The 24000-nt window shown below is 41.8% G+C and overlaps 1 protein-coding gene across 3 annotated transcripts in view; it reads left to right on the top strand.

Moving 5' to 3' along the window:
- The window catches only part of sonb (SON DNA and RNA binding protein b), a 74641-nt gene that overhangs the window by 43049 nt on the left and 7592 nt on the right, over positions 1-24000 (top strand). For 2 of the 3 annotated variants that reach the window (XM_084574105.1, XM_084574104.1), the window contains exons 16-19: positions 4193-4340; positions 9858-9926; positions 10974-11089; positions 12606-12707. In XM_084574105.1, coding sequence (XP_084430231.1) covers positions 4193-4340; positions 9858-9926; positions 10974-11089; positions 12606-12707 — 435 coding nt within the window. Of the gene's footprint in view, positions 1-4192; positions 4341-9857; positions 9927-10973; positions 11090-12605; positions 12708-24000 lie in introns of those variants that run through there. The other variant, XR_014699790.1, reaches the window with a different exon arrangement.

Here is a 24000-nt window from a genome sequence, read left to right as displayed (position 1 = left end):
TGAGGCTTTAAGCAGGAAGTTGACTAGTCGCCGCAAACTAGCGATTCATCAAGTGTGTGGAAATACTTCATTAAAGATGAAGCCCATTCTACTGTGACATGCACAATATGAAAGTCAGTCCTAAAATACAACAAATGTACTACAATGCACTGTCATCTGAAAAGGCATTCGTTAAAGCTAGCAGAAGAACGGCCCAGATCCTCTCAGCGGCAGTCAATTGTCAATGGAGAGAAGGAGGCTGAATTTCACTGTCTCATGTTATTAGACCTTTAGCTGGTATACACAGAAAAGGCTCCGCAGATTATTTATTTATTTTTTTATCCCGGCTACATTATATTATCTTATAACACGCAATGAAGTACTATTAAATGCTATTGACGGTGCCGATTTATGTAGGCTGTGCACAGTATTGATAAGCTCATGTGTTTATCCTCAATTCTGTTGTGTTCTATTAGTTGACATTGTTGCTGTGGTTGTAGAGCAGGGGTTCTCACACTTTTGTGTCTTGTGGGCTATTGTACAATGACAAAGTGACACACACACACTGCCTGGCCAAAAAAGAAGTCACCACCAAAAAAAAAAAAAAAAGGTCACACACTCTAATATTTCGTTGGACTGCCTTTAGCTGATTACAGCACGCATTTGCTGTGGCATTGTTTCGATAAGCTTCTGTAATGTCAAAAGATTTATTTCTATCCAGTGTTGCATTCATTTGTCACCAAGATCTTGTATTAATGATGGGAGATTCAGACAACTGCGCAAAGCCTTCCCCAGCACATCCCGAAGGTTCTCAAAGTTAAAGTCTGGACTCTGGTGACTAGGGGTGTAACGGTACACACAATTCACAGTTTGGTACGTACCTCGGTGTGGGGGTCAAGGTTCAGTTTGGTACAATGGAAAAAAGCAACGAAAACTCGCACATGTATAAGACTAGATTTTTTCATTTATTTTGAACAGACACCAATAGACTGAAAAAAAATAAAACCACCTCCTGTTATAAAAGTAAAAAATAAAATAAAACGTAAAACAAATGCATTAGGAGGGTTCTCAACATTCATTCATTTTGTTCATACAGAGGAGAAGAAAAGGCACAATTTCTTGTAGGGATAAACTGAGGTAATCAGGTAGCAACTGGCAACTTTGGTAACTTCATTGTAGGAAACTAACAAAACTAACTTGTTGCACACACGTGTTTTTTTTGCTCACACCAGTGACAAACATATTGGGGTGATGCCGTCTTATGTGTGTTAGCGTGTTTGATGTGTTTCCCGCGACGTACCGCACCTCCGCGAAACATCGTCAGCAGACAGTCTTTGTCCGGTCCACCACTCATGTGCCGTCGCCGTTATTGTATTGAAACCAAAGTGTTCCCACGCTGGTGATTTAAATGAAGCCGGGCGACTCTTCCGACTCCACACTTTTCTTAGTACATCCATCAGTGCTCCACACTATCAATTACGTTTTTCCTTCTTCTGTTGGCTAATGATGTTGCTGGCAGCTTTTAGGCTTATTACCGCCACCTGGATTGAAGTGAGGACTCTACTTTTTCTTTTTTTCAATAGGCAGCTCACTCAGACGTATGACTGCGTGCACCGAACCGTGACGCCCGTACCGTGACACCCGTACCGTGACACCGCGGGACGAATACATATACCGTTACACCCTTACTAATCAGTGAGGCTAGTCGGAGAAAAAGGCTTCAGTTTGCCAGGGAGCATAAAGATTGGACTCTGGAGCAATGGAAGAAGGTCATGTGGTCTGATGAGTCCAGATTTACCCTGTTCCAGAGTGATGGGCGCATCAGGGTGAGAACAGAGGCAGATGAAGCGATGCACCCATCATGCCTAGTGCTATGATTTGGGGATGCTACAGTTGGTCAGGTCTAGGTTCAGCAACATTATGTGTCCAAAGAATGAGGTTAACTGACTACCTGAATATACTGAATGAGCAGGTTATTCCATCAAAGGATTTTTTCTTCCCTGATGACAATGCCAGGATTCATGGGGCTCAAATTGTGAAAGAGTAGTTCAGGGAGCATGAGACCTTCATGTTCACACATGGATTGGCCACCACAGAGTCCAGACCTTAAGTTATTAAGAATCTTTTTTCCACCACCATTTTTCAATGGAACGATCTACCTTCGCAATCCACTGATCGAACGCGATCGACACGGACAGTGTTTACAGTATTGGCGTGCGCTACGGCGACAGTAGTTTGTGTTCAAGCTTCAATTACCATGCAGAGAAGCCTCCATAGCTTCCTTTGCGTGACACGCTACACTATGTAAAGCATTACTTTCCACTGTGTTTTTATGTGTGACGTCATTGACTAGTCGACGTAGACTCAACTTTCACCACATATTAGTCGACTTTAAAAAGTCCAACCCCTAAATTAAACTGCTTAAAATCTTACAGACTTGTCTGTACAAGGACATACTAGGCATCAAAATGTAGCCGACTCTCGCAGTGGAAACATCTAGCTCATTTCAGGTTTGTGTTTTTAATTCAAACCTTACATGGTCACAACTTACGCTGCAGTTCCCATTATTGCAATGTGAGGCATGAGCTGTTTTTCTTTTTGCAATTAGATTGCGCAGATCAGAATCCCTAATGCAAGGTCTGAAGAGTCCCTTAGTGTGGTGTCTGTAAAATCAGTTTACCAGCATCATATGAAAGCGGTCTTATAATTGACGTAGCAATAATCAGCAAAATGTCTAAATGAAGAAATGCTGAAGGCTTTACTCTAGCCTGAAACTCTAGAAACCACAAGTAAGTGATCTGCTTACTTTTGCTTCTCGCCAATGAAGAGAAGCAAAAATTGGTGATATGATCTCTCTAACAAATTCTCAATGCACATTCTGGAGCAATTTGAATGAGTCGAGGCTTTTCAGGGAGCTATTTGGACAACCTCATAATAAATTACGATAATCCAGCCTGGAGGAAACAAAGGTATAAACTAGCTTTTCTGCCTCAGTTTGAGACAGGATGTTCCTTATTTTGACAGTATTTCGCAGGTGAGTGAAACAGTCCTGGTTGTGTGGTTCATGTCTAAATGAAAGAATATATCCTGGTCAAATTTAAGCACGATTCTTCTCAAAATAATACAGGAGGGCAAAGTAATTAAATCCAGAGAAACTATATGATTACATAGTGGATCTCTCTTAAGAGTTTCTTAAGTCTGTCTAAATGTAGAAGGTTACAAGTCATCCAAGTTTAACTAACTAGCAAAGTTTAACTATAAGTCTCTCCCTCTCTCTTCTAAAATGTAATACTTGTCGTGTCTTCTCTTTGATTTGTCAGTTATTGTCAGTTTTTAACTTTACTGAATGTTAGCTGTAATGCAATTTGATATAGTTCTGATACAGTTTTACATTACATTACTCATGCCCATCCTTCCCTACTGCTGTTTTTCCAGGTTATCTATCTAATGGAGCCCTCATACTGGAGTTTTCACTAGTGTTATGTGTAGGCTAAAGTTTCAGTAAAACAGTGTGCTGAATACATGCCTATGGCATACTTTTTAGGTATTAAGGTCCAAACACGACCACCTGAAATAAGAGCCAGTGCCAGAAGGATCATGTTTTGATGTGCCCACCTACTTACTATAGGTGACTTAGTGGTGGGTATTGCCACTTTATTAGGTGTGTTTTAATAGTATCTTCAGTGGTGTTACTGTAAATACAAGTATTAAATCACTGGGATATTTTGATTATAGTGCACAGCTACTGTATGTTCAGGTAGGGAAGACTTTCAATTTTCTTGTTTGATTTACATAAATGATTCACAGAGTTCCACTGACAGACACTTAACATCAACTATTCAGAGGAGAATCAATCCTTCATGGTCAAATTGCTGCAAAGAATCCACTACTTTATCCACCCGTAAAACCCCCCAATTTGCACCTACCATGGTGGGGCACTGCTGCTGGGATGGGTAAATTTAGTGACAATACAGTGAGTTTTGAAACATAAGAGATCTTATTTGATAAACTTATGATTCAATCCAAATATAACCATGCAGCTTGAAATTAATTCTAATTAAACAATTTTCTGTGGAGTTATTAAGCCTTTAAATAAAAATAGAAATGTGATATTTTTTTCCTGACAAGCCTTACTTTCCTATTGTGTTTTTGTTTTTTCCTTTCTTCTTAACTTGATTTCCCTCTCAAACTATCTACTTTGTGTCTTGGTTAGGACCAGTTTATGAAGGCGGCTCCAGTATCAGGGGGAGTTGGGGAGTTCTTGATGAGGAAAATGGGCTGGAGGACGGGAGAGGGCCTAGGGCGGAACCGTGAGGGTACCGTGGAACCAATCGTTATTGACTTCAAGGTCGACCGCAAAGGTCTGATATCCCAGAATACTGGACATGCTGTGATACAGATTTTGATCATAATTCTTGACCATAAATATTTGCAGGCAAGGAAAAATAAATGCAAACGGATCTCAGTTGAGAGAAAAGATACAGTGGTGCCTAAAAGTTTTTGCTCCTTCTGAATTTTCTACATTTCTGCTTAAAAAGAACTCATAACATTAATAACATTAAAGTCCAAAAAGTAGACAAAGAGAACCCATTCAAACAAATGTGTGTGTTCATTTTTTCAAGAAAATTAATCATTTGTATACATCTGTGAGTTGCAAAAATATGTGAACCTGGACCTGGAACTTGGCATAAAATACGGTTGTTTACTCACACATATAACTTTTGTGTCATTTTTATTCCTTCAGGAGATATTTATCTGCTTATATCCACCTAGTGGGAGAGACTGGGGCACCGAAACGCAGCCTCTAAATAATATTGCTGCTATGGTTCGTCCACAACCTCAGAATCAGAAAAATATTCAGCCATGTTGCAAAAAAAAAATAGCAGTATCAAATTACAGGTAAACAAGCTGACCGTCGCGAGTGCGCGTGGCGCTCAGTGACGACATCATCCAGGTCAGAAGACATCATCCAGGGTCTGTAGGTGAATCTACAGATCCCGGATGATGATAACAGCTAACTCCGGACTCAACGGGGAATAGCACTGGCGTACGAACGAGTTTCGCGGCAGATAATGCATTAATTAGAGGCTGTGTTTCTGTGCCCCAGTCACTCCCACTACATGGATATACGCTGATCTAATTATCTCCCGAAGGAACACAAATTACACAAAAGTTATATGGGTGAGTAAACGACCGTATTTTATGCCAGAAATGAAGACCAGGTTGTAAAAAAAACATTAGTTCCCCTTTAAGGCACATTTGGAATTTAACTTACTGATTAGTTTCATCTGGCTACAATGATAAATACAACTTGGTGTCCTGTGCATAACAATGGAAATTTATGGAGTGTATCCAAAGAATATTTCTTTAAAGGAACCGTATGTAGGATTGTGGCCAAAACTGGTACTGCAATCACTTTCAAAATACTGTAGAACGGTGTATCCCCTCAGCCTCCCCCCTGACTCGAGGTTGCCAGCTAAGCTCTGTATGCGCTAACGTAACGTTACTTTGCACGAACATGCATAACTTTGTTCGACTGTCGTGAATATTTGAAATGTCCATTTACATTATGTACAAGTAAGTTAGCCAAACATAGATGAATCTTACCTGTCCAGGAGAAAATTAGCAACATTGGCGTCTGTCTTCAAATTCTTCTCCGTTTTCAGCCGTCTCCATCTTTCAAAGGCATCTCCTAGGCTATACAAATCCTTGTTTTATTCCGGATCTTTGTCACGACGTATTTCGGATTCATAACGAGGTCTTTTAGGTTTAGTAACGTTATACATGTTTTATCCAAAAACGTTCGTAGCTGCAGCTGTGGTAACTAGAGCAGAGCTGGCAACCCGGATGACGAAACTCTACTGACTTTGTGATTAGTAGATTTGAGGGTGGCGCCTTCGGCCAAAACACAACATGACAACATCAACATCAGTTGAGGGCTGCAACTTTCACTTTTAAATGACAATATCCTGGCCGGACCACTGTTGTCAGTGATATAAGTATTTGAAATGAACATGATTTCTTCATGTCTAGTGACATATCAGGGCCATTTTATGATTAATTGTGAAGATTAATATGATTAATACTTTTCTTACATACGGTTCCTTTAGGGGATGTTTAATATGAAAAATACTGGTCCTAGCGCAGAACCCTGAGGAACTCCAGTCATTGCTAACATGGACAAACTGGAATCTGTCTGACAGATAGGATTTAAATCAGTCTACTCCAGTTCCTTTCTTGATCACACTTTCAAGTCTCAATTGTAAATTATGATCAATGTCAGTCAGTGTCAAATGCAGCAGGATCTAACAGGACGAGTACAGACAAGTCCATTGTCTGAAGCTATGAGGAGATTGTGAGTAACTTTAACCAGTGCTGTTTCTGTACTAAGGTTAACTCTAAAACCTGACTGAAAATCTTTAAATAAATGATTCCTTTTTAAATAGTCAGATGACTGATTTGCAGCATTTTTTGTCGAATTTTTGAATAAAAGGAAGGTTGGATATGGGTCAATAGCTGGCTAAAACATTGGGGATTAGAGTAGTTTTTTTTAAGTAAAGACTTAAAATGCTTTAAGCTGGTGGTGGTGGTTATTGCTGGAAAAATCTCCTTGAGCAATTTAGTTTTGATTGGGTCTAACAGACAACTTGATGGTTTAGATTTTGTAGTTGTGTCTTGTCAGTATTTGGTGTGACACCCTTGTGCAGCAACAACACTAACTAAATGTTTCTGGTTACTGCTGATCAGTTTGATCAGCCTTAAGGGAAGTTTAGCCTTACTCAGTATAGAAACACTTCAGTTCTGAGATGTTGGTGAGTTTCTTCACTTGAAGTGCTTGCTTCAGGTCCTTCCTCAACATTTCACAAAACATTAATGTAGTTATTTTTTAACCATTCTTTTGTAGAACAACTTTTGTGCTCAGGGCCATTGTCTTGTTGCATGACCCAGTTTCTGTTAAGATAAAAGAAGAAGAAGAAGAAACAGTCATCTTAAATGCCCTCTATTTGTTCACAGTCTGTCTGACTCTGGATTTGTGGATTCCAAAGTCTTTAGAGATGGTTTGTAACCTTTTCCAGGCAGATGAGCAACAACAACTTTTTCTGAGGTCTTAAGATAGCTCCTTTGTCCGTGACAAATCCCTGATTGTTCAGTGACAATACAGTTGTCAATACAATGTCGTCCTTATTACATTGATTGGAAACACTTCTAAAGAGATGCACTCCAATTTGGCCTAAAAATGAACTTGTAATCCTAGAGGTTCATACTTTTGCAATTCACAGATATGTAATACTGGTATAACATTGCCCTTTCCTAAATAAACAAATGTCAAAGCATAATATTTCTGTTTCATATGTTTTATTGGGTACTTTGTGTACTTTCATGAAATGTGACAAAGTCCACTGATGGTTTGAATGATTTGTATGCAGATATTGCAGAAAATTCTGAAGGGAGCAAAAAGTTTTGATATGCACTGTCTTGGCAATTTATAGTGAGTAGTGATATAGTAGTGATCTGCTACGTTGTCGTGCTAACATGGTTTTCATAGTTTACCTATTCTCATTATCTCTTTGAAAGTGGAAGTGGGTAGAAGTAGGAATTTTGAGCACTGGCAACGAAAATTACTCGTCTCGTATCGTCTCGTCTCGTCATCTTCCGCTTATCCGGATTCAGGTTGTGGGGGCAGCAGTCTCAGCAAGTAAGTCCAACAGCTCTCTGCCCACCCACTTCTACCATCTAGTCCGGAGGAATCTCCATCGATCCCAGGCCAGACAAGAGACATAATCTCTCCATCGTCGCCCGAGGTCATGCCCGGTGCAACAGACCAATTAAGCGTCTGCATCACTGCAGATACCTCTCCGATCCGCCTGTTGATCTCCCGCTCTACCCTAATGCGTGAACAAGATTCCGAGATACTTGAGATACTCCTCCACTTGAGGCAGGACCTCCTCCCCAACCCGGAGAGGGCAATCCCCCTTTTTCTGACCGAGGACCATGGCCTCACGTTTGGAGGTAATGATTCTCATTCCCACACTCGGCTGCGAACCGCCCCAGCGACAGCTGGAGGTCGTTGTTCGATGAAGCTAGGAGGACCACATCATCCGCAAAAAGCAGGGATGAGATCCTCTGATCACTGAACCCGACACATTCCCCCACCCAGTTGCGCCTAGAAATTCTGTCCATAAAAGTTATGAACAGAACTGGTGACAAAGGGCAGCCCTGGCAGAGTTTAACCCTCACCGGGAACAGGTCCGACTTGCTACCAGCTACATGGACCAAACTCACACTCCTGTGGTACAGGGGCTGAATGGCCCTTAGCAAGGGGCCATCCACCCCATACTCCCAGAGCACCTCCCACAGGATGCCTCTGGGGACACGGTTGTAAGCCTTCTCCAAATCCACAAAACACATGTAAACGTAAATAAATGCTAAATGGCCTTGCTTTTATATAGCACTTTTTTACCTATTGGTACTCAAAGCGCTTTACAGTCCCAGACACATCTATCCATTCGCTCACACATGCACACACACATTTGCACACCAGTGCCACGCACTGGGAGCAACTGGGGGTTCAGTGTCTTTCTCAAAGACACTTTGGCATTCCGGGGATCGAACCACTAACCCTCTGGTTCGTGGACAACCCGTTCTACCTACTGAGCCCCTGCGGATGTTGGGCAAATTCCCATCTCCCGTCTACCACCCTAATGAGGTTGAAGAGCTGGTCCATGGTCCCACGTCCGGGACGAAAAAAACGCATTGTTCCTCCTCGATCTGAGGTTCAACCATCGACCGGGCACTGTTTTCGAGCACCCTGGCATAGACCTTGCTGGGAAGGCTGAGGAATGTGATCCCCCTATAGTTGGAACACATAATTTGGTCCCCTTTCTTAAAGATGGGGACCACCACCCTGTTCTGCCACTCCAGAGGCACTGCCCCCAATGTCCAAGCAATGTTGCAGAGGCATGTCAACCAGGACAGCCCTACAATATCCAGAACCTTAAGATACCCAGGACGGATATTATCTGCTCCTGGAGCTCCACTGCCACGGAGTTGTTTCAATACCTTGGCAAGTTCTGCCCCAGAGATTGGACGGTCCAACCCCAGGCCCTCCGACTCTGTTTAATCTATGAAATATGTGTTGGTGGGATTGAGGAGCTCCTCAAAGTATTCTTTCTACCGCCCGATGATATCCCCAGGTGACGTCAGCAGGGGATTACCGCCACGACCAGCACCAACAACCTTGCGGCTGAAACTTTCAACAGCCTCCTCAACAATGGCGGAGCGGACCATGGCCCTTTCAGACTGAATGTCCCACACCACCTCCGGACGTGGTTGAAGCTCTGCCGGAGATGGGAGTTGAAAACCATCTTGACAGGCTCTTCCACCAAGGGTTCCCAGCAGACCCTCACTATCCGTCCTAGAGTCTCCAAAAAGGGCGGGTACTCTGAACTGCTGTTTGGTACATAAGCACAGGCAACAGTCAGATCTGAAGGTGCAAGGAAGCAACCCTTTCGTCCACCTGGGAGAATCCCAGCATGCAGGCAGAGAGTCTAGGGGCAAGCAAGAAGCCCACCCCGGCCCTCCGCCTCTTACTCGGAGCAACTCCAGCAAAGAAGAGGGTCCCACCCCTCTCAAGGACTTGGTTTCCAGAGCCGATGCTGTGTTATCTAGTCGATAGTGCTCAACCTCTTCTACAAACTCCGGCTACTTCCCCGCCAGACAGGTGACATTCCATGTACCTAGAGTCAGCTTCCATAACCGAGGATCCTGAAAAAGCCTTTTTAGATCACCTGCCTTTGTTTTAACGCTAGACGAATGGCAGAAATGTTGATGTTTGTGACAACACAAATTATTGATGATTATGATTTTCAATGTTTCAGGTCTTGTAGCTGAAGGAGAGAAGCCACAGAAGCAAACAGGAGGACTGGTAGTAACAAAGGATTTAATGGGTAACAATTACACACCAAACAAAGAAATTGAATGTACAGTGAAAATCTCCTATTTTACTTTTCGAAACTCTAAGCTTGCACTTTAAGAGTAAGAAAGATCTACGGTACTTTGAGTTCTTAAAGATATCATTCTACAGCATTTTTAATCAGTTGAAAGGCTTATAAGAAAGTTATTTGGACAGCATCATAATATTGAATTAAAATAATCCAGCCTGGAGTAAACAAATGCTTAAGCTAGTTTTTCAGCCTCCCTTTGCAACAGGATGTTCCATATTTTGACAATATTTTGCATGTGAATGAAGACAGTCCAGGTCCTGTGTTTAATGTTTCAATGAAAGGACATATCCTGGTCAATGTAACCCCAACATAGTACTGGATTGCAAGGTATTTCATTCCAGAGAAAGTATATGATCAGATAATGAATCTCTGAGGTTCTTAAGGCCAAATACAGTGAGTTCTGTTTTGTTTAAGTTTTAAAGGTAGACAATTAGTTAAAATCACCCAAGCTTTTATGTCTTACTGATTTGTTTAATCATGGATAAATATAGCTTGGTGCCATGTGCATAACAGCAAATCAACAGCATCACACAATCTTGATCTAGTCCTGTCCACATCACCTGTATATACGTATACCTATTGTTGTTCTTTGTATGTGTTTTTCCTGATTATACATGAACCCTGTTTACGTACACTGTGAGACATGTAACTGGAGTCAACTTTCTTTGTATCTGTTGACATACATAGTAAAATAAAGTGGCTTTTGATTAGGATTTGTCCTCTTTGATGAACATGTCCTTTAGGCAACATGACGTGATTAAGATGAAGTTAATAGATATTTTCCTAATAGTCATTATATTATACTCTCTCTCTCTCCCTCTCTCTCTCTCTGTATATATATATATATATATATACTGTATATATATATATATATATATATACACACACACACACACACACACATACATATATATATCTCCCTGCCTTTGAAGATGATTGTTGATTATTTTTTTTGTCCTATTCATCTCATGAAGTTTTATCTTTGTTCAGGGAAGCACCCAGTGTCTGCTCTCATTGAGTTGTGTAACAAGAAACGGATAATGCAGCCAGACTTTGTCATGGTTCACCACAGTGGTCCAGACCACCGGAAAAATTTCCTTTTCAAGGTGGGTAATTTTGATAAATTTTGTCAACTTCATACTATAAAACCTATTCACAAATAAAATATTAAGCTTGTGGTTTAGAAGCACATATAGAATTCATGTATATAGTTTTTGTATTTTTGTATATTTGAGAGCCAAGTTTCTATATTTTATTTTATTTTCTTTTATTTTTTATTTTATGCGTAATGAGTGCAACAACACCAAAGCAAATTCGTTGTATGTACAAACATTCTTGGCAATAAAGTCTTTTCTGATTCTGATTCTCATTCTGAACTCCTCCTCTTATTATGTTAGCTTGTTTGCTTGTTAACACTGTTAACTATCTCCTTAAGAGGTAAGGCCACTACATCCTGAAGAAGACATGGATGTGTGTATGATATGCTGTATTTTATGGACATTTGTCTGAGTTTTTTTTTTTTCTAATTCTAAAGATTTGTATAACCATTTCTTCTTTGAAGAAGAAATAAACCATGTTTATAATGTTTAGTTGCACATATCATTCAGATTGTCCATGGAACCTCCCTGGACATGACTGCAAGAGCAAGAACAAACAAAGAGATTAGAGGTTAACTTTTATGGTCAAGGTACATCAGTGTCATGTCATACCGTTTGTCGTTGTTGGAAAATGGACTTAATGGAAGACTACTGTGGAGGAGTCAGCTGTTGAGTTGGAATTTACGGAAATGCAATAACAAGTGCAAAAACAGGTGCTTTTTGGAATCAGCTCTATGTTCAGATGCAAAATTGAAGCATATAGAGAAAAGAACGCTGTTCCTACTGTGAAACACAGAGAGGGCTTGTTCATGTTCTAGAGCTGCTTTGCTGTATCCGGCACAGGAGGTTTTGAATCTGTGCAGTGTACAGTTCGATCTCAAGACTATCAAGGCATACTGGAGCAAAAAGTGCTGCCTAGTGTCAGAAAGCTTGGTCTCAGTTGTAGGTCATGGGTCTTCCTACAGGATAATGACCCAAACCCCCCCAAGAATGGCTAAGAACAAAACACTGGACTATTCTGAAGTGGCCTTCCATGACCCCTGATCTCAATCCTGAACATGAAAGGAGCTGAAACCAGCAGTATGGAGAAAGTACCCTTCAAACCTGAGACAGCTGGAGCAGTTTGCTCACAAGGAGTGGGGCAAAATACCTGTCAACAAGTGCAGAAGTGTCATTGAGAGTTACAGAAATGGCTTGATTGCAGTGATTGCCTCAAAAGGATGTGCAACAAAATATTAGGTTAAGGCTATCACCATTTTTGTCCAGGCCAGTTTCATTAGTTTGATTATTAAAATGATTCTGTTGAACCAAAATTCAAAAGCCATGTTTGATTTTCATGAGTTCAATTTCAGTAAAAAAAAAAAAATTTATTTTGTCAGTTTTAGGATTTAGGTTATTTCAGTGACCACTGAAATATTTTGTCAATTTTGTCCACGTTTCTATTTGATCATGCGTGATTCAGTCAGCGCTTTTGTTCCTCCTCCCACAATTATTTAACACTCATCTATGATTTGTGTTTCTGCAGGTCACAGTGAATGGTGTGGACTACCAGCCCCAGACAGCTAGTCCCAATAAGAAGCATGCTAAGGCCATGGCAGCCACGGTTGCCCTACAGGCACTAGGAGAGGTAATATACATATACTTATGTCAATCAATCAATCAATCAATCAATCAATCAATCTTTATGTATAAAGCACTTTAAAAACAACGAGGTTGGCCAAAGTGCTGTACACAGACATGAGAATATAAAAACAAGATTTGAATCATAAAACCAATCAAACCATGTAAACAATAAGAACCAACATCTCATGCGGAGTTAAAAGCCAAAGAGAAAAAATGTGTTTAAGAGAGGATTTAAAATCAGGAAGACAGTCGGCCTGTCTAATGTGCAATGGCAAATTGTTCCACAGTTTGGGGCCAGCAACTGCAAAGGCACGGTCACCTGTCATCTTCCTCTTTTCTTTTGGGACAACCAACAATGACTGATCTGTCGACCTAAGAGAGCATGAGGGAGCGTTAAGCTGGAGCAATTCGGACAGATACTGAGGAGCGAGGCCATGAATACATTTGAATACAGTACAAATAAAAGAATTTTAAAATCAATCTGGAAACGGACAGGGAGCCAATGAATTTCTGCTAAAATGGGGGTAATGTGATTGTGCTTTTTGGTACCAGTTAAAAGTCGAACAGCAGCGTTTTGAATCAGCTGTAGTCGAGACAGTGACGTCTGGCTAACGCCAACATAAAGTGCATTGCAGTAGTCTAAATGAGTTGTGATAAAAGCATGGATTAAAATCTCGAAGTGGTGGAGAGAAAGAAATTATTTTACTTTGGCCAGTTGTCTCAGTTGGAAGAAACTGGACTTAACCCAGTGGTTCCCAAACTTTCTCTGCTGGGACCCCCCTTGGTACATGAGAAAATCTTCACGCTCCCCCCTCCCTCCAAAAAAAATAAAAAATTCAGACTCCATTGTAGTTAATTTCACACATTGTAATTAATACAAACATCAGCCTTTTTTGAACAAATAAAAGTAAACTTTACTGTGTAATATCTTCAGCCCGTCAAATACCTGTCCATCTCATCGCTCCCATCGCATCCCGAGCCCACAAAAATACTCCCGTCATATCCCGATCACGTAACTGCCCACCCCCCCGCAATGGCTCTGCGACCCCCCTAGGGGGCGCGCCCCCCACTTTGGGAACCACTGACTTAACCACTGATTTAATCTGTGCATCCAATTTCAGATCGCTGTCAACTCGTACACCAAGGTTAGTTGCTGTCTGTGTTAAACGCTGATTTAAAGGCCCCAAATCAGCATGGACCTTGGAGGCATCACAAGGCCCAAATAGTATGACCTCGGTCTTGTTACTGTTCAAGTGTAAGAGATTTATGGCCAGCCATGCCTTGATTTCTGCCAAGCACTCTAGCAGTCGATTTGCAGAGTAGTTGTCTGTTTGACGGAGGGGCACGTAAATTTGGCTATCATCAGCAATTGATCCAAGAGGATCCAAGTAGAGAGAAAACAGAAGCGGGCCAAGAATAGAGCCTTGGGGCACTGCTGAGCTAAGGGGCACTACACTGGACTCAGCTGTTCCAACATGGAAACAAAAACGTCTTTGAGTTAGGTAAGACCTAAACTAATCTAGGGCACGACCACGAATGCCCACCCAGTTCTCCAGGCGAGACAGGAGGATTTGATTGTCCACTGTGTCAAAGGCAGCTGTTAGGTCCAACAGAACCAAAACAACACAGTGACCAGAGTCAGTGGGTAAAAAAACATCATTAAAAACTCTCAACAGTGCTGACTCAGTACTGTGGTGGGTTTTAAACCCAGACTGGACGATCTCAAGAATGTTGTGTTCATCTAAGAAAGACTTCAACTGGAAGTACACAATTTTCTCCAGAATCTTAGAGAGGAAAGGGAGTTTGGAGATTGGCCTAAAATTTGAAAGTACTGATGATTCTAAACCAGGCTTTTTAATCAGTGGTGTCACTACAGGATGTTTAAAACTCACAGGTACAATCTCATTTGTTAAACTACCATTTATTATGTTCAGCACATATGGTGCTAAGGTGGATGAAACCTCTTTGAAAAGACAAGGTGGAATTGGATCATTGGGAGACCCAGCAGGTTTCATATGACCAATTATCTCTCCCAAATAGGGCAGAGTGACAAGCTGAAACTGGTCAAAAACAGCAGAGCTTGTGGCTGATATGGAGGGGTCATAGGAAGGAGGATTAATGATGGCCCTAATGTCTGTGACCTTATTAATAAAAAAGCTCAAGAACTTCTCACAGAGTTCAGTTGGGTTCTCCAGGCAGGTTGATTGTGGGGCATTAAGAACAGAATTTACAGTTTTAGACAGAACACGAGGATTGTGACAGTTAGAAGTAATGATGTCTGAGAAATGCTTGGACTTGGCAGCTTTCACAGTTCTCTGATAAAAACGCCAGCTGTCTTTCAACATCTGGAAGGACACCTGTAGTTCGTCCTTCTTCCACTTCCTCTCAGCTTTCCTGCACTCACGTCTGACAGCACGCGTACCATCATTTATCCAGGGCTAAGGTCTGGGTTGGAAAACCTTGTTTTTAAAGGAGCCACAGCATCTAATATGATCTGACAGGATGAGTCAAAATGAGTGGATAAGGCTTCAACATCTGCATTTGAGCCCAGATGTTCATTTGGTCTGATCACAGAGTTAAAGGCTGCTGAGAACTGAACGGCAGTGGAGGGGTTAACAACACGAAAGAGCTATGTTGGAGTGCGAGGTTTAACCACACTACAAGGCAGAGGCATGTCAAATACAACAGGCATATGGTCAGAGAACGCAGCATCACACACCTAAATTATCAACAATAAAACCATGTGTTAAAACAAAATCAAGAGTATGCCCACGTTCATGTGTAGGACCAGACACAAACTGTACAAGATTAAAAGAGTCAGTGAGATTTAAAAAAGTCTTTGGCCAACGGCATCGCAGGACAGCACACGTGGATATTAAAATCCCCTACTATTAAAATCCGGTCATATTGAGGCATGATCCCTGCCAAGAAATCAGCAAAGTCACCAATAAAATCTTTGTTGTACTTGGGTGATCTGTAAATGACTGCACAGTACCGGGATACAATACAACGATGGCAAATACAATCATCTCAAAGCTGGAATAGGAGGTTGTCGGCGTGACCTGTTTGCAGATAAAACTTTTCCTGTAAACGGACGCAATGCCTCCACTGCGATCTGTCGTCCTCAGAGAGTTGAAGTATGTACAATCGGATGGTAAAAGCTCACAAAAAGCGCTGGACTCACCGATGGTCATCCACGTTTCGGTTATACACAATAAATCCAGCCTGTGAGACGTGAAGAAATCCTTTAGAATAAATATTTTGTTGGCTAGCGATCTAGCATTCACCAGGGCCATCCTGACAGGAGCTGGAGCCGGGGCATTAGCCGTCTGTGTAGCCTGAGCAAGAGGCCGCAGTTTGCGGAGGTTCACTCCGCACACGTGGAGGTGAGGAAAGGAGAGGCGACGAGACAGTGGCCCCTCATCCAAGCCAACCACAGGAACCAAAGATGAGGCGATCGGATCCAAGAAGCGCCGCAAAATGAAACGGCGACGTGCCGACCTAGGACTTCCAGGGAAAGCAGCAGGGACGCACGCCAAACAGGCTTTCAGTTTTACCAGCCTGCCGCTGCGTTTCCCCTGGCGTTTGCTGCCTCTCCGTGCAGGTGCCGGAACACGGCAGAGGTAAGCCGGTATACCGGAGAGAAGCGGGTGGGAGAAAGTTGTCTCGTGATCTGGACCGAACGCGCCCAAATTTTGTGCCCATTGTCAAATATTTAAAAGTGTCTGGCGATCATACCTCAGCAGAGAGTTGACATTTAAACAGACAAGTGACAAAAACTACATAAATATAGCCAAATTTCGTAGAGACAGACAGCAGGCCGTACGCATTGGCGCCATCTTTCTCCAGTCAAACTATCTTATACATAAGATTTAAGATCCTGCTTGGATTTGACAAAACCATGTCTTACCTTTAAGACATGGAATTATTAATGTCCGTAGCCTTTGTTAGGAGGTTTTCCTAATCATGGGATTCATGGGATTCTTTAATGGAAAGAAGATAAAGAAATGTTTATATTACATTATAGTTTAATTAAATCACTGAAGTTAAATTTGTCTTCATAACAGGGCTGTATACAAAAGATACGGATGTTGCTTCCTGGTACACCAGCTATTAATTTGTATTATTGTGTGTTAACTTTGGTTTATTGACAGTCCAAGTACATATTCAGATGTATTTTTTCTGATACTTATTGAACTCATTTTCTTGTAGAGGGAAGATATTAAACCTCTATTTTGGCATTTGAGTCCTAATAGCAGGTGTGGGAAAATATAGGCCTGGAAAAAAGCAGAATTTGTATATATTTTACATTTCAGTAAAAAAGGCTGCATGTCGAGTCTTGTGATGCAAGAAGACAACACCACAGCGTCTGTGTCAGTTGTTAGTTTTGGCTGCTGCACACATGGAAAACTTGTGCTGCGAAAGGTTTTGCTTTCTGACATGAACAAGTTAATGTGGTGCCATGACATTTGAATGCTTACCTTCCTAATACAGCATATTGCTCTGTGTATGGTTGAACAAACAAAACAATTTAATTTAAATAAATTTAGGTGTATGAAGATGGACGACGGAACAGCTCCTCAAAAGTTATAAGCTCCTTTCATTCCATGTTAGTGGATGGGACTTGCGCCATATTACAATACAGGTCAAATCATTTTTTTTCGAGGATGGTTTCTGTCATTTTAGGCAGTTAATATAATGCTGATGCATGTTCAAGTGTCTGAGAAGTTTTGTTTTAGTTAGTTATTTGGCACTTTAGAAACAGGATGTGATATCATGATGACTACACATTGCCATGCCAGCTGCTCTGTAAAGCGGTCCCATAGGGCCGTAAGAGTAGGAAAAAATAAAACAAGTACTGTGTGAAGGAAGAGCAAAGCACAGAATTAAACGAAACCCAGAGTGTGTCTGGCGGAACTGTGGGCAGGTCTTCAATAATACAGCTCCGTGTGACTCCACTCTCAGACTGTAATGCGCAGACTCTGTCTTTAAACCCGTAAGATGGCACCACTCATATCCCAAAGTAGCGTCAGTTTGGTTAATGCAAGGAAGTGGGGACGTGTTGTCAATACTTACAGTTGAAACTAGATATTTACATACACTGTGTGAAACGACACAAACATTTTTCCCTCACTGTCTGAAGTTAAATCAGACTAAACCTCTCCTGTGTTAGGTCAGTTAGGATTACGAAATTTATTTCTATTTACTAAATGCCACAATAATGAGAGTTTGTTAGAGAATTTTTTTATTACTTTCTTCAAAGTCAGAAGTTTACATGCATTTCCTTAGTATTTGGTAGCATTGCCCTTAAACTGTATGACTTAGGTCAAACGTTATGGGTATCCTTCTCACTTCTCGCAATAGTCTGCTGGAATTCTGGTCCATTCCTCCTGACAGAACTTGTGTAACTGAGTCAGGGTTGGAGGCCGCCTTGCTCACACACGCCTTTTCAGATCTGCCTGCAAATTTTCTATGGGATTGAGATCGGGGCTTTGTGATGGCCACTCCACTACATTGATTTTGTTGTCCTTAAGCCACTTTGTAACTACTTTGGCGGCATGCTTAGGGTCATTGTCTATTTGGAACACCTGTTTGCACCCAAGCTTTAACTTCCTGGCTGATGTCTTGACATGTTGCTTCAGTATTTCCACATAATGTTCTTTCCTCATGATGCCGTCTATTTTATGAGGTGCACCAGTTCCTCCTGCGGCAAAACAGCCCCACAACATGATGCTAACACCCCCATACTTCACAGTTCGGATGGTGTTCTCAGGCTTACAAGCTTACCCTTTTTTCCTCCAAATATAACAATGGTCATTATGGCCAAACAGCTCTACTATAGTTTCATCAGACCACAGGACATGTCTCCAAATATTAAGGTCTTCATCCCTGCGTGCATTTGCAAACCGTAATCTGGCTTTTTTATATTGCTTTCGGAGTAATGGCTTCTTCCTCGCTGAGTGGTCTTTCAGCCCATGTCAATACAGGACTTGTTTCACTGTGGAGAATGACACTCTCTTCCCAGCTTCAGCCATCATCTAGACAAGGTCTTTAGCTTTTGTTCTGGGGTTGATTTGCACGTTTCGGACCAAAACATGTTCATCTCTGGGACATAGAACCCGTCTCCTTCCTGAGCGGTATGATGGCTGTACATTCCCATGGTATCTATACTTGTGTATAATTGTTTGAACGGATGAACGTGGCACCTTCAAGCATCTGGAAATTGTACCCAAGGATGAACCAGACTTGTGGAGCTCCACAATTCTCTTCCTGATATCTTGGCTGACTTCTTTTGATTTTCCCATGATGTCAAACAAGGAAGCAGTGTGTTTGAGGTGTAGCCTTAAAATACATCCACAGGTGTGCCTCCAATTAACTCAGATGTTTTCTGTTAACCTATCAGAAGCTTCCAAAGCCATGACATCATCATCAGGGTTTTCCTTCATTGTTTAAAGTCATAATAATCTTTTTTGTGTGTAAACTTCTGACTTTGAAGAAAGTAATAAAAAATTCTCTAAGAAATTCTCTCTCTCTTATTGTGGCATCTAGCAAATAGAAATAATATTGACAATCTTAACTGACCTAAAACAGGAGATGTTTAGTCTGATTTAACTTCAGACAAAGAGGAAAAAAAGGTTTGTGTCTTTTAACACAGTGCATGTAAACATCTGGTTTCAACTGTATATACAGTCTATGGAGGCGTTTCCCAAACCTTTTTGGCCACTTACCCCTTTCTACGTCCTAAAAGGGGTAACCCCCCCCCGCCCCATAAAAAATAAATAAATAAAAATGCAACATGGTTTTTTTTATACCCATATTAAAGACGGCATGTTTAATCATGCTCAAATGCCCAGAACACACATATAAAAAAATAATCATGATCACAATAATGGGCTCTTGCATATGGACCTAAAACATTTTCAATATTATGTATATATAAGTGTATAACTTACGCACAAGCTTCTAAGAGCAAAGAGGATGGATGACACACTCAGCGGCAGAAAGGGAAATGGGGATAATCTTTTCAGTTTTCAGCAAGTTTAAAAGACCGTGGAGCTAACACAACGCCGTCGGCATAACACAGCGGTTATGGGCACAAGCTAGGTGCGATAAGATAACTTCTCTGCCATAACGTTTCTCATCTCATGCACCCCCATACTTTGGGAATCCCTGGTTGATGGTATCAGTAGGTAGAAAAGCTATTATATAAAAACAAGGGACTTCTGGTGGAGAGAGGAATGGAGTAGACATACGCATCGAGCTCTCCCGCACTGACCTAAAAAAAACATAACTTTTATAAACCAAACTCGGACTGATGCTTTATTAACGGTGAATAAACAACGGCATGACAAGTGCTTCATGGCTTCAGGAACCAGGCTGACTAAGGAAAAAGACACCAAAAGAGAAGACCGCGCGTTGCGGCTGGCCAGATTAGCATGCCTGCTCTGGCTAGCTTGCTGGAAGAGCACCGCCAGTCCATATCAACAGCGCTGTCTGCTGAGCTCAGGTCGGCGTTTGCCTCTCTTGAGGCTATACTAGACACGGTGCAGGCCACAGTGACTGGTTTTGGTGTATGGATTGCAAGTTTGGAGACCAACGCCAATTTAACTGAAAGTCACGTCCAGGCCCTCAAATTATCATGCTTCACTTTATCAAAAGCCTGTGCTAAGCTCAAAACCAAGATCATCGACCTGGAGGGACGGAGCCGACGTAACAACGTCAGGATTGTTGGCCTGCCGGAGTCCATATAAGATCCGCGGCCCATGACCTTTTTCTCTGAAGTCCTGATGGAGATATCTGGGGACCAAGTGCTGCAAAATCCACCAGAACTAGACCGGGCCCATCGCTCCCTAGCTGCTAAGCCGTGACAGGGAGCCAGGCCCAGGACAAAGAGCATCAGACCAAAGAGCTGGTAATCCAGGAGGCCCGCAAACGGAGGAATGACCTGAAGTACCGTGACTCGCCAGTCCGCATCTACGAGGATTATTGCCCCGACATCTTAGAGCAACGTGCGGCCTACCGCGATGTCATGGTCCCTATATGCGGACGATTTGCTGTTATATGTGTCACACCCGGCTTCGTCCATCCCTGTTGTTACAGACATTCTAACCCAATTCGGCAGATATTCTGGACAGGATGTGTTGCAGGATGGGGTTTAGGGCAATGCAGAGTTGGCAGTTTTCCTCAGAGCCGTACCACCGACACAGGTTGCTGGGACTGAGGAGGGTGTCACAGGTGGCCTGAGCTTAACCTTGTTTAAGGCATCTTCCACATGTCGGTCCATTTGATGGTCCTGTCGACGACTCCTTCCCAGGTTGTCCACCTTCCTTGCTGCCACTGGCTGAGTGCATGGATCTTATACTGCTCCTCCCCTGTCCTGAGCACCTCTGCAACCACTAGGTCATTCCTCTCCTTTCGCGTGGCTTTCAACCAAAACTTGGGACCAGTTCCCCACCCCAGGCCAGTTCTTCCTAACTGTGTCCTGCCAACGATCTCATCGTGCAACAGCTTGCTGATAGCATGGTCAACTGCCTTATTGGCCTTCCACTTGCGACCTGTACGGACTGGGGCCGCTGTGTTTTTTACAGATGGATCGGTTGAGTCTCTCTCAGTTCTAGTACGAGCCTCGCATTCTCCTGTCTGTAGCCCAGGTTGATCGACTTCAGTGGAAGCTGGAGTGTGTTTCGTCCAAAAAGGGCTGTGTTGGAAAGGCTCCGAGGCAGGCCCAGCCACATGCGGATGAAGCTGTTGGCCTTGGCATCCATCTTCAGTACTGTGGATGCTGTGATCTCACACAGTTTCAGCGGCTACATGAGACGCTGGTAGAGGGTGAATTGGTAGCACCAGACCTTGAGCTTCCCTGGAAGATGGCTTCTGTCGATCCTGTCCAGGCCCTCAGAGAGCTGTGTCATGACAGTGGCAGGCATATGGTTATCTGATAGCTCAGCCGTATACAGTCTTCCCAAACTTCGGACAGATTGTTCTGCCAGTAGTGGAATCCTTTCTCCGTTCACTGAGAAGAAGATGAGAACATTCCTGGCTCCCTTCCAGATCGAGAGACTGCGAGACTTTGGTGGTTATATTCTCATTCTGGCCCATCTGAGGAGTTCTTCAAAGCTTTTCAGGAGCCGGGCAGTGCAGGCCGTTGTTTGGAGAAGGCTTGTTACGTCGTCCATGTAACTCCGCAGGGCTGGTAGTTGTTGGCCTGACTTTCTTTATTCTTTATTCTTTATTTCAAGGATAGCCCCTTGAGATGTACCATCTCATTTTCGAGGGGGTCCTTACAATAATGACAAACAGTACAAAGATAATAGGCTAAAGAGTAAGTACTAAACATGATTCCAAAACACATAAACACAAAGACACTCACACACTCACATACCCACACACACTCCAACAATGCTCCCCAAAGCTACCCCCCCATCTCCACCCCCACCAGCCCGTATTACACAAACAGGGTACAATCAGAAAAATAAATAAATCCCTCTGCGAGAAATAGAAGTAAATTTGTACACATACGCATACTATACACACATATAAATACATTTGTCATGCACACGTAAGGTATAAGGTACATATTTGTACACAAATGCACACATATTTACAGTACAGTAGACAAAAGGAAAACAAGTATGAGTAGAGTGAGTCCTAGAGAGAAAAGGTAAGACAGATCAGAAACAAGAGCAGGATGTTTGAAAATGCGTAGTTAAAGATGATTTGAAGACATGAATAGAAGTCAACGACCTAAGTGAGGAAGGAAGGTTGTTCCAATTTGATGGAGCTTTAAATTTGAATGCCCGACGACCAATTTCTTTGCTGATTCTAGGTGTAACTAGAAACAAATGGTCCGTATTCCGTAGGCTATATTGAGAACTAAAAGGGATTAAAAGTTCTTTCAAATATGAAGGGAAATTAAAATGAATACATTTGAAAATAAGTGTTAACCAATGGAGTTGCCTTCTGGACTTGGGGGCAGGCCAGTTCAAGGACTCGTACATTAGACAGTGATGGGTTCTATAAGGACACCTGAGCACAAATCTACAGAGACTATTATATACTACATTAAGAGGACGGAGATTTGATTCAAAGGTGTTACCATAGATCACATCAGCATAGTCCAGTATTGGGAAAATTAATTGTGTTATAATTCTTTTCCGGACTTCTTGTGAGAAGCAGTCAACAGAACGATAAAGTGATTTCAGACAACCAAATATTTTCTTGGTGATTGAATTAATATGAAATTTAAAAGATAGCTGGGAATCAAGCCAGAGGCCTAGATATTTAAATTCTTCAACTTTTTCAATTGATGTTCCATCAAGAAGGCTAATGGACCAGTTATTTAACAGTGAAGGATCAGGTCAAGTGCAAAACAACATATTATATGATTTCCTTATGTTCAAGAGAAACTTGTTTGAAGAATACCATCTTTGAACCAGATTGAAATCAGATTGTAGAGAATGTTGAATTTGTGAGATATCAGAGCTGGAAGAGTATAATACAGTGTCATCTGCGTATGAATGAAGTTGGCAGTCAGAACAGATTTGAGGGAGATCATTAATAAAGATCGAGAACAACAGAGGACCTAGGGAGGAGCCCTGTGGAACACCTTTATCAATGATCTTAAAATCTGACTGACTTCCAAGAACGGAAACACACTGACTTCTATGATGAAGAAATGAATTAAAAAATAATAGTTAGTAGAGAGACCAATAGCATACAATTTGTCTAAAAGAAGATAATGATCAACCATATCAAATGCTTTTGAAAGGTCAATAAATATAGCACCTGTAGGCATATTGCTGTCAGCTGCTGACAGTATGTCATTTGTAAATTTTAAAAGAGCATTGGTGGTTGAATGGCTAGGTCGAAAACCTGATTGGTGTGGAGATAGTATATTATAGTCTGTAAGATATGTAGATAATTGGTTAAATATTAATTTTTCAAATATTTTTGTTATGCTATTGATAATCGAAATTGGTCTATAATTATTGATGGTCTGCTGTCACCTCCCTTATGAAGAGGGGTTAATCTAGCACTTTTCCATGAAGAGGGTGTTTCACAAGTTGCGAAGGATAAATTAAATTAGTCAGCCAGTGGAAATGACAAAACATGAGAGGCAAGCTTAAAGAACTTAATTTCCAAACCATCTGGACCAGCACTGCATCCAGAGTTTAAATTATCAATAACCCGCTGAACATCAGTTGGAGAGATAGTTTTAAAGCAAAAGGAGCTGCCACACCTATTCTGAGTCGATGTGAGACCAGAGTAAGTGTAACCAGACAGAGAGCTGTCAATAG

The sequence above is a fragment of the Chelon labrosus genome, assembly GCF_963514085.1.
Source record: "Chelon labrosus genome assembly, chromosome: 24".
NCBI classification, from domain to species: domain Eukaryota; kingdom Metazoa; phylum Chordata; class Actinopteri; order Mugiliformes; family Mugilidae; genus Chelon; species Chelon labrosus.
This window is presented reverse-complemented; position numbering and strand designations above follow the sequence as displayed.